Below are 12,081 nucleotides of genomic sequence, written 5' to 3' on the forward strand. Positions count from 1 at the left end.
ACAACGTGGAGGGGTTAAAAAAAAAACTTTCAGGGATTCCTTAGAAGACGACTATTTTGAGAGGCCTCCTGGAGGCACTAATTAAAGTACTTTTCCTCAGAGCATGTGTTCATGTTGAAGCCTGAAAGGAATCTAAAAAGCGTACCAAGCCAGTTTCCGGGGGACTGAGATTGCGGCGGACAACCAGGAAGCAGCCGGGCTGGGTGCTGTCTCGGGTTCTCCGCTCTGGTCTCGAGGGCAGGTCCCAGGGTTCCTACACCGTGTTCCCCAGCTCCGCGCTATCCCTGCCCCGACCTAGGCTCCGGCCTGGCCTGTCGCTCCGGAGCCGCCATGTCGTCCGACTTCGAAGGCTTCGAGCAGGACTTCGCGGTGCTCACTGCAGAGCTCACAAGCAAGATTGCCAGGGTCCCCCGACTGCCCCCTGGTGAGAGCCCTGTCCTCCGGGATGGCCCGCGGAGGGTGGCGGGCGGTGGAACGCCGTCTGCACTAGGGAGCCTCGTAGGCGCGAGGCTGGGGTGAGGTGGTGCTGGGGCCCCCCCGCGACGGAGCTTGTAACGTGGTTGACAGTCCAAGCTGGGCTCTGGGGTGCAGGAGGCAGAGCCCTTCTGGGCTCCAGCCCGGACTCCGCCGCTTGGTTACTTGCATACCCTTGGGACTGTTTCTCTGCGTCTTACTTTTTGTTTTGGTTGGTTGGTTGGTTTTTCGTTTGTAATATACAGAGATGTGAGAGTGTTCAAAAAGAATGAATAGCCCTAACCGGATTGGCTCAGTGGATAGAGCGCTGGCCTGCGGACTGAAAGGTCCCAGGTTCGATTCCAGTCAAGGGCATGTACCTTGGTTGCGGGCACATCCCCAGTAGGGAGTGTGCAGGAGGCAGCTCATCGATGTTCCTCTCTCATCGATGTTTCTAACTCTCTATCCCTCTCCCTCCCTCTCTGTAAAAAAATCAATAAAATATATTTTAAAAAATGAATGAATGAATGTATGCAGATGAGGGGTCTGACGTTTGTTGTGTTAGTGATGACGGCAGTATTATATGCAGCAAAACAGGGTTAAGAGCCATGGTGCCTAATCCCACCTCTGCTACTTAGACGTTTTGACATTTAGGCAAGTTTCTTAACCTCTTTCAACTGTCCTTCTTGGTAAATGGAGAGAGTTGTAGGTCTTTCATAGGGTTGTTGGGAAGATGAAATTATTTCACATATGGAAAGTCTTTCCTCGGTGTTAGCTGCTACTATCTTTCGTATTTTTCGTAGCCCCAACTCCATTTATTATTTCTCATCCTTCTTGGGGTTGGGGGGACCATATGCCAATGTTATGAAAAACTTGGTACAGGACAGTTTCTCTCACGTTTAAATTTCCATCCAGACGTGTTTTTATTTTTGTGTTGTTGTGTTTTTTTGTTGTTGTTGTTTTTAGCACATCTTTCTTTTATGCTAGACTGTCAACTGTGGGAAAGTGGGAGTTACTAGTATGTTTGATTCATTGGCATTTATTTAGAAGGGGTTGAGATCAGATATTTGAATAAGCAAATAGATAAATGTGATATTTTTGATTTTTTAAATTGATTTCAGAGAGGGAGAGAGAGAGAGAGAGAGAGAGAGAGAGAGAGAGAGAGAGAGAGAAATGATGAGACAGACAGAATCATTGATCAGAGGCCTCCTTCATGCCCCACACTGGGCATGGAGCCTGCAACCAGGGCATGTGCTCTGAGAGGGAATCAATTGTGACCTTCTAGTTCAGGGGTCCTCAAACTACGGCCCGCGGGCCACATGCAAATACAAATATTGTATTTGTTCCCGTTTTGTTTTTTGACTTCAAAATAAGATATGTGCAGTGTGCATAGGAATTTGTTCATAGTTTTTTTTTTTTTAAGCTACAGTCCGGCCCTCCAACGGTCTGAGGGACAGTGAACTGGCCCCCTGTTTAAAAAGTTTGAGGACCCCTGTTCTAGTTCATAGGTCAACGCTCAACCACTGAGCCACCCCAGCCGGGCTACTTTGTGATTTTTGTAAGACATTGTTTTAGGATTTATCTTTCTATAAATACAGATTTAATTTGAAGTGGTAGTTTGCAGATAAGATTGTTACTTTTTGGCTTAGTTGTTTAGGGAAATTGAACTATCATTAGGATGCTAGACTTGGGCCTACCTCAGCTCTGGGTGTAAAGTGTAGGAAAAGGAGTGTTCATTGATATGTGAACTGGTGCGCAACCTCACTGTCTCACCTTGTTAGTCAGTCCTTGAGGCCAGCAATAATTTCCCCTGGACCTAAGTTGTTATTCCTCTCCCTTCCTCTCCCCTCCCCAAAGTTATGTGTTTATAAATAATGTTTTCCTTTATTTCTTTGTTTTTCTTCCCCACCTATTTCTATTAATAGGGATGTTTGCTTGAAGCCAGGATCTCTGAACTTATACCCCACTCATCTCCTGAAGTCCCAGTTAGTTCTGCAGGAGATGGATGATGTCCTAAAGAGGTTTTTGAGTCCAAGTGAGGGAACAAGAGGAGAGTCCCAAGGTAGCATATACTACCAAGCTCCGCTGCCTCAGAGATTTTTGTGGAGAAAGTGGCTGATGGCCTCACCACTTCATGATACATCACCTCGCCTCTTCTCTTCAGTCCTGCTTTTCTCCACTGCCCACGATCATCTTGATTTTTGTTGTCTTTGCTGTTGGAGATTCCTTCCTTTGACATCAGTCCCAGAGCCTCAGAATGTGAGGATTTGTGGTTTCAGTTAGATTTTTGCTCATTTTAAATTGTAATAGTTTTAGCAGTAGAAACACTTTGTTGTTGTTGTTGTTTGGGAGAATTGCTTTTGTACTGGGAAGCTGTGTTATAAAGTAATAAAGTCATCCCTGAGTTCAAAGTTGTAAAAACTATTTCCAAGAATTTATTTTTTCTTGTCTTTAAGTTTTAATGTAACCATTCTTACCACACAGAAGGAAACATTGGGATTAAGTATCTTAGAAATAAAGCCTTGACTCTCCTTAGCTCTTGAATAATGTGAGGCCCAAACTCAGCAGATATATTGGAATTGAAAGGAGACTGTATGTCTGGCACTGGAAGAGTGCTTGCTGACTTGAATAATTGAATACTAGTTATTCCTAAAAATGCAGTGGTTCCCCTCTTAATAATTACTTGTGCTTACTCACTTTATAATCTGTTTATAATTGATAAATAGAAAAAAATGAAAGTATATCTAGGTAGTAATGAATTTCAGATGTATGTCTGTGACCTAACTGAAATTAATATGGCAAAACAGTATGATTAAAAGTAACTATAATCTCTTTCTCTGGGCATCATTGCTGGTTGACCCAGAGGAGAGGAACTATAATTTATTTCAGTTAAGAAGGTTAAAAGTTGGAGCAAACTTTTTGGTCAAAGCAGTTCATTCTTCAACATATTAACTTAGTATTTAAATTGAAGTCGAGTGAGTAGGACTGGTGGCAATTAAATCCACTCTGCTGTGCATGTACAATGTATTAAAGTGTTACTTCCAAAGAGAACAGAAAAGACTAAATATTTTAAAACTTTATTTTAAAACAGAAATTTGATTGCTCTGTGATATGTTTTCAACAATAAAAAGACTTTGCTCTTACACTAAAGTGTTTGAATCTTAACTAACTATAAATTGGACTAACGAGATGGATCAGTCCGTTCTTAGGTAATGCTCTATGACACTGTATTTGAAATTTGATTTTAATGATTAGTGTTCTGTGGTAAAGCCAGGGAAATGGATGAGTGGAAACCATTACTAATACTAATTGTAGAGTTCTTTTCCCTCTGGTGATGAATTCTAAGTTAGAGGGACCCTATATAGGTGTGGAGGTTCCATTACAACAGGCCTGAAGGACCTAATAAAATGTTCTCTTGCAGTTAGTTGCATACCTCACCGTTCACTTTGTGGCTGTAATTCAGAAAGACCAAGAAAGATATTATGGCAAATTGGTTAAGAGTCACACATGGCATCAGATCTGTTTAGAGTCCCAGTTCTGCTACTGACCAGATGTAAATTGGCAAATTGCTTGGTCTTTCTAAGCCTCCTTCCTCCATCTGTAAAACTGGGGAAGAAGGGGGTATTAGTTTCAAAGTTACAATGTTGTAAAAATCAGATGAAATAAAATACGTGACATACTAGCACATTTTTTTCCTTTAGAGAAAATACCTGAATTAGCCATTAGTGATGGATGTTATTGCTACTGCTGAAGGCAAAAGCTGGCAGGATTCAGCTCCCCAGACTTTGTTATATTAATGGAACTTTTAAAGGAACCTTGGGCCTCAATTCTTGCTTCTTGTCTGTGCCTAGACTAGAGTGAGATGAATTTTTCTGGATGAACACCTACACTTGAAAGGAGACGACTGATCAGGGGCTTTAGGGTATGAAATTGGAATTGGGTTTTAACTGGCTATTAAGGAGAGAGTCGGAGGAGTGGTGGGGCCAGACAGTGTCCTTTCTGGGAGGAGATACTCAAGTCTAGCTGGTTAGTTATGCTAAGCCCTGGAGTCTTTTGGAGATCAGACATAGCTATGTATGGAAGAAGTCATAATTTTTTTTTTAACTAGTAAACTGCCACAATATTTTGAATTTAATTTAAAAATTTCCGCTGCTTGCATCTATAGATGCTTATGGCGTACAAATGGTTAAATATGTTTTTATTGATTTCAGATAGGAAGAGAGGGGGCGAGAGAGATAGAAGCATCAATGATGAGAATCATCAATTGACTGCCTCCTGCACACCCCACAGTGGCGATCGAACCGGCTGACCAGGAGTCGAACTGTGACCTCCTGGTTCATAGGTCGACCCTCAACCACTGACCCACACTGGCTGGACTGGCCTACATTATTTATTCAATTTAATATCATTTTCCAAGAACTGATTATATGCCAGACTCCGTGCTGGATTGTAGGACTATAAAGATGATTAAGACACAGTTCCTGTCTTCCGAGAGCCTCCAAGGTAGAAGGTAAATCAGACTGGTAGAGGTGAGAGAGAAATCATTAAGATTAGGTAAAAGCTTAGGTGTTTTATGTAACTCAGTGGTTCTCAACCTTCCTAATGCCATGACCCTTTAATACAGTTTCTCATGTTGTGGTGACCCCCAACCATAAAATTATTTTTGTTGCTACTTCATAACTAATTTTGCTACTGTTATGAATCGTAATGTAAATATCTGATATGCAGGATGTATTTTCATTGTTTGCGACCCACATTGTAACTGAAAGTGGTTTTTTGGCTTAGGAAAGGCTTCCTAGAGGTACTAATTTCTGAAGAGAGTGTTGAATAGCAATTTGCCAGGTAATCACAGTGGAGGTGGGCATAGGCATTGGCATTAAAGGTGTGGAGTCCTGCAAATATATCAGGATTAATGATAAAGACTTAGCATCATAAGTAGATAATAAGATAATAAGATAGTGAATAAATGGGAGCAGTTGAAATTGCCAGGGGCATAGATGATAGTCATGGGGTGGGGGTTGGGGGGAAAGCAAGGACTAGACCCTGAGGAACATGGGTGGTTAGAGGATGAGCTGCAGAAGAGGGTGCCCATCAGAGGACCCAGAGATAGAAGTGAGTGTTCAGCAGAGTCACACAGTCAGGGTGTCGCTGAGGCCAGGAGAGGAGAAAGTGACAGGATGGGAGGAGCATACTGGCAGATGCCACAAGATTAAATAAAAATAGAACCAAGGAATGTCCATTAATTTGGGCAAACAAAGGTCATTCGTCTTGTGAGAGTCATCTCAGTAGAATGGTGGGGTGTGGGCAGGATTACAGGGAGGAATGGGGGAGGAGGGAGGGAAATGTGAATGTAGCTGGAGGGAGAGAGATGTTAGTAGCAAAGGGGACTAGAGGTCGAGGGGGGCTGCTTGTTTTGTTTTCCTTTGTTAATGAGAAGTACTGGTGTTTGTTAGTCCTGGAGGTCCATGGCATGGGCTGGAGTGCACGCATAAAACCTATGTGACAGCTACTCGCTCCCCACTTGGTGTTGGCTGTCCTTCTGAAGGGCTATTTAGCTAATAGGTGTTATACCCATCTCAAGCTTCACAACTTTTCTAGTCTGTTGTATGAGTCAGTCAGTAATCATCGGGTTCCTGGTCACAGAAACCCAACTTTAAATAAAGAAAAAGAAACTTGTTTGTTCAAGGAACTTAACCATGAAAAGTCAAGCAAAATCTATTTCAGAATTATCTGGAACCAGAAACTAATTAACTAACTCTGTCTAATCCATTTGTGTCTGTCTGTCTGTCCCCTCTGTCCTATTGCTCTACCTCTCAGCTTCATTTTCAACCACTGATGCTTGCTTTTTGTAGCTAGGCCAGTGGATGCCAACAGCTTCTAAACGCCTGTTCTCGTGACTCTACCAAGGGAGAGGAAAAGACTTCCCCACGGCTCCAGCAATTTGCTTGGTCGGCTTGGATTGAGCTACTAGGATTGGTCTAGCTAGGATGAGGAGCCCATCTTTTGCCAAGTCACTGTGACTGAAGAGGCAGGGTCATAGGAAGAGACAGCATCTCCCACTTACCTGTGTGGTGGTGGAGAGCCTCAAAAGAGTGGGGGTTGCCCTAGCTGGTTTGGCTCAGTGGATAGAGCGTCAGCCTGTGGACTGAAAGGTCCCAGGTTCGATTCCGTGCAACCAAGGGCACGTACCTTGGTTGCAGGCACATCCCCAGTAGGAGGTGTGCAGGAGGCAGCTGATCGATGTTTCTCTCCCATCGATGTTTCTAACTCTCTATCCCTCTCCCGTCCTCTCTGTAAAAATCAATAAAATATATATATATTTTTTAAAAAGAGCGAGGGTTATTGCCTGAGAAAAGGGTGCTAGGCAGACAAAACGATACATGTTCAGTAAATTAAATTTGGTTATCACAAAACGTAGGTGCAGTTGCAGAAAAAATGGTTTGGAATGGGGGTGGGGTGGGGGGCATTTTCTGAAAATACCTGCCAGGATATGTCTCTCCCGAAAAAGGGGATTCCAGTTCTGTTATAACTTGGTTTTGGTAGAGTTTGAATAAACCACATACAGAGACTTAGCATTTCACAGTTTAAAAGTAATTTCACTTGTATCAGCTTGTTTAAACTAAAGATAACGCAGCAAGCATTTTTCATCTCCATTTTTGAGAGTACACACTGTTCTTACCCAATATTCCATAATCAGTGAGTAGTTATTGACTTTAGGTTTGGAATCAGTAGCCCTAACTTCAAATATTTCCTCCGTTACACCCAATTTTAGTGTTAACTGAAGTACAGTTTTTTATTTTATTTTTATTATTTATATATATCTTTGTTTGTTTGTTTGTTTTATTGATTTCAGAGGGAGAGGGACAGAAAGATAGAAACATCAATGCTGAGAGAGAATCATTGATCAGCTGCCTCCTACACACCCCACACTGGGGATTGTTAAGATCTTGTCCAGTTTTAGGAATTGCTTTTGCCTGTGACTTTTAAATTGTATCTGTAAATCAGTTATTCCCAATTCATTATAGTGAAGAGTCTGCAGATTCTTCATGCCACCACCAAAACTGCTGCTGTTGACACAGTCTCTTCTAAAGAACAAAATAATTTTTGGTTTCTTTTTAAACTGTTATGGCATCCCTTAATCACTAGGTACTCCATAAGATTATGTATTTCTAGATAGCCTAGAATTAGTGGCTTTAGAGTGGTTTCTAACCCACCAAAGAATGATGTGGCCAGTTGCCTGGTATGGTAATTCTCAGTTTGATTGATCAGAAAGGAAAAAGGTATAGAAAAATAGAAGTTTTTAAATATTAAATTTATTTTCTTAGCAATTTTCTGATATTATTGTCTGTTTCAGATGAGAAGAAACAGATGGTTGCAAATGTGGAGAAACAGCTTGAAGAAGCAAAAGAACTGGTATGTACAGACTCGGTAATATATTTTAACACACGACCAGAGTCATTTAAGCTGATGCCTTTCACTAGCCTGTTTTATTGCAGAAATGTAAAATGACTAATTAGCATTTTATAATTTAAAATTCATTCGTTTTCAAATTGAAGAGAATTTAATAGTTCCTTGGGATTTTGTTTTTCTTAATAAAGGTGATTCATTAAATATCCAGCTCTAATTTTTATTCCTTAATAATACATTTTATAATAGCTGTCAATAGCCAATGCTTGTTAAAGGCATACTGGGTACCAGACACTGGGATAAGCATATTACTTGTTTTATAATATTAATAATATTAATTTTTATAAAAACTCTGGGAGACAAGTGCTATTTGTCAAAAACTGTTAAGGATCTGAGATTTTTTCCTATTTGCTCACTAATAAGCGAGCTTGCCACAACTTCATGGATGCTAATAGAAGACATTAGATTCTGAGGTCAGAGACAAATGACTTTTATCACTCACAGCAAAAGCAGCTGCCAGAGTTTGAGCATCCTTGTATGAGTCCCCTGAGCCCCAATTCCCACAGGAGTGGCAGAGGTGGCCCAGATGTATGCCCACACATACAGTAGAATGTCTTACAGGAGAGGAACATGGAGCCTGGGAAGCATACTGCTTTACAGCAGCCTGGAAGCAAGCCTTCCCTTTGTCCCAGAAGTTCCTCTCCCAACATTGCTCCCTGCAAATACTACCTTGAGAAATGTCCAGGGAAAAGAGTGGCTAGGGCCTTGCATTCCTGGCATGCCCAGCAAGACTTACAGGAGTCTGCAAAAACCATGGAGGAGTGATTTTCAACACTGTGATTACGCACCTCCCCCCATTTTATAGATGGCAATACTGAGGCTTAGAAAGATTAAGTAGCTGGTCTGAGGTCCACACCCAATAAGTGGTGGAGTAAGGATTTGTATCTATACTAGTATATGCTAAACCCAGTGCTCTAAGTCATCCACTATTTTTTTTTATATAAATACATTCACAGGGGGAAAAATATTGTATCCCAATTTTTTGTTTTAAAAGCCAGATATTGCAAGTATGATTTAACTTGTTACTGCATTGTGGTCCTAAATGAGTGTGAATGCAGGCATCTGACTTAAAAGCCTGTCTTCTTAACCATCATAATATTTCTGTACTGCCTCCCATTAGATGCTCATGTGTTGTATTTGAAGTGTTATATGATGACAGGTTGTTAAAAAGTGCCCTGCTGTGATATCAGTGAGCTTTGTATAATTTAACATTTTACTGTATCCATTTAACTCCAAATCAACATGGTAATAAAGTGTAAGAAGTGAAGCTGCAGGTTGAGATCACATGTTGGTTGGTATGTGATTTTCCTAATCAGAAAAGACTTTCTGGAAGAATTTTTACCAAATGACTAAGGCTGGGCAGACACTGTGTGCTTAAGGTTGGAAATAATGGTTTGGTTTATTTCCCATAGTCCTGGTGGTTTGGGGTCAAAACACCTGACCAGGTTGGACTGAATGATGGGATACTTCAAGCATATTAAAATCATTATTATTAAGGATGTTTGGATTAATGCATGTGTTTTAATAGAAATTCCTGAGAAAGTGAGTACTTTGGTGCTCTATGTCTCACTTGGCAAGCACTCAGTAACTATTTGTTCACCTAAACAAAAATGAAGCACAAACGTAGTCCCAATATTATTTGATCCCAGGCGGGTAACTCAACCATAAAGTGAAGAATTGAAATGAAATCCTTTCTGCTCTAAACATCTGGTCAAATAAAGAGTAAGCATATGGTTTCAATGACGTTTTGCTCTCACCCTGTCAGCTTGAGCAGATGGATTTGGAAGTCCGAGAGATACCACCCCAAAGTCGAGGAATGTACAGCAACAGAATGAGAAGCTACAAGCAAGAAATGGGAAAACTTGAAACAGATTTTGTGAGTCAAATCCCATCCTTGTCATATTTACTGATCTTTACACTAAATTTTTATTTATGTCTCCTGCATTTCCTCCACATGCCTCGCCTCACTCAGCGTTAAGTGTGTCGTCTTCAGGAGGTTGTGCAAAAGACAAGCAATGCCTTTCATTGTTTGTGACCCTGGACCTAAAAACGTTCACAGAGCGAGCTAATGATGGAATTCAAGGGATACTGGATTCATACAGACATATTCAAACTAGGTGGTCCTTTGCGTTTGGGTAGTATTTCCTGGTATTTACCATCTATTAGAATTTTGAAACCAAATTTCAGGCCTTACAAAGTTTGCAATATTCACAGATGGACTTAAGAGACTCATAAATGTCCTGAAATTATATAATCACGTGTCGCCTAATGATGTTTAGTCATATACAATGGTGGTCCCATAAGATTGTAATCAAGCTGAAAATATTCTATTGCCTAATGCTGTTGTAATAATGGTGTCATAATGTCCCCACCCAATGCCTTGCTCTCATGTTTGTGGTGATATTTTTAAAAATGTACTGCACTGTCAGTCATATAAAAGTATATTGCATATAAGTTCCGGTCCGTAATGCTTGATAATGACAACAGCTGACCATGTTATGGGTTTAGGCATATACTATAGTGTACTTTTTATTATTACTTTAGAGTGTACTCTTTGTACTTACATTTAAAAAAAAGGTTGCTGTGAAACTGTGCTGTGCTATGCTTGAAACAGCTTCATACATCCCATGTTTACTACATATCTCCTGGTTACATCATTTTCTCTTGTGCTTGATTTAATCTCATGTTGTTTCATTCATCGTGCCCCTAAGCATACAAATTGCTAATGTTGCCAGTAAGAGGCCATGTGAAGTCAAAATTAAAGTGAGTGAGGACTATGAAGGTAGAAAACCAGTGGTGGCTATTGCTCTCCAGTCAGGCATTCCCAGTGCCACGAGTGCTACGATCTCTCAGAACAGAACAAAGTGACAGGAGCTATTAAAGCATCTGCTTCATTGAAGGCAATGAAACTTAACCAAAATTAGAGAAGGGCCTGTGTCAGACATGGGGAAACTTCTAATGCCCTGGAGGGAGGGCCAGACAGCAGTGTGTCCCTCTCAGCACCACGACCGTCACGGCCAAAGCGGAAAGTTTGTCTGCAGTGTTGAATGATGAGGCTGGACCTGGTTGGGAAGATGAGTTTACTGCTACTCTGGGCAGTTTACACAGTTCAAGAGCTGTTACTCATTACGTAACGTGAAAGTGAGTGCTGAGTCAGCAGGTGCTGGTGAGAAGGCAACTGAAGGATTTTTGGCAACTCTAGCTAAGCTGACTGTGGAGGGAAATTACCTGCCAGAGCAAATCTTCAACATGGACGAAAACTCCCTATTCTGGAGACAGATGCCTGGAAGGACTTGCACCGATAAGTAAGCCAAGTCAGTGCTGGGCCTCAAGGCCATTGAGGACAGGTTCATAGCCTTGGTAGGAGTGTCGTCGGCTGCAGACAGAAATCCTTTGTGATCTGGTGCAGTGAGAAGGTGGGCCTTCCAGTAAGCACACACTGCCAGTGTCCTGCAGGAGCAATAAGAAATCATGGACGACCAGTTACTCAGTTTCCCCCACCCCCACCCCTCACCCAAGATGCCCTCCTGGGCTCAGGGTGATGTCACCAAGGTGTGATGAGGACACTCAAGAGGTTCGTCCATGACTTCAGAGGATTAGCCAAGAATGTGGAAGTTGCAAAAGTCAGCAAGACTGTGGGGGGAAATGGGCAGTTACTGCTCAATGGGTATAGAGTTTCAGTTTTACAAAATGAAAACTTTTAGAGATTGGTTGCTCAACCATGTGAATACATTTAAAACTGTTGATCTGTTCACTTAAAAATAGTTAAGATGGCCCTAGCCAGTTTGGCTCAGTGGATAGAGCATCGGCCTGCAGACTGAAGGGTCCCGGCTTCCATTCCTGTCAAGGGCACATGCCCAGATTGCGGGCTTGATCCCCAGTAGGGGGCGTGCAGGAGGCAGCAATCAATGATTCCCTCTCATCATTGATGTTTCTGTCTCTCTCTCCCTCTTCCCTTCCTCTCTGAAATTAATAAAAAATATATTTTAAAAAATAGTTAAGATGGTAAATTTTACCAGAATTAAAACTTGAAATGGGAAAACAAAGATACAGATGAGGATCAACCTGAGCATAACCTGGGAGTGATGGGACTCATGGGTTGGCATGTGAGTTAACTGTATTTCTGACCCTGGCATCCAAATTCATAAAGAAAGGATCTTT

At 41.5% G+C, this 12,081-nt stretch overlaps 1 protein-coding gene across 7 annotated transcripts in view; it reads left to right on the plus strand.

Annotated features, from left to right (window-relative positions):
* The first annotated feature begins 34 nt into the window (after nt 1–34).
* Nucleotides 35–12,081, plus strand: part of VTI1A (vesicle transport through interaction with t-SNAREs 1A) — a 324,045-nt gene continuing 311,998 nt past the window's right edge. For all 7 annotated transcript variants that reach the window (XM_059661404.1, XM_059661398.1, XM_059661405.1 and 4 more), the window contains exons 1-3: nt 35–424; nt 7,808–7,866; nt 9,686–9,796. In XM_059661404.1, the coding sequence (XP_059517387.1) occupies nt 331–424; nt 7,808–7,866; nt 9,686–9,796 (264 nt within the window). In that variant the 5' untranslated portion in view covers nt 35–330. The remainder of the gene's footprint in view (nt 425–7,807; nt 7,867–9,685; nt 9,797–12,081) is intronic.

The sequence above is a fragment of the Myotis daubentonii genome, chromosome 13, assembly GCF_963259705.1.
Source record: "Myotis daubentonii chromosome 13, mMyoDau2.1, whole genome shotgun sequence".
Taxonomy (NCBI): domain Eukaryota; kingdom Metazoa; phylum Chordata; class Mammalia; order Chiroptera; family Vespertilionidae; genus Myotis; species Myotis daubentonii.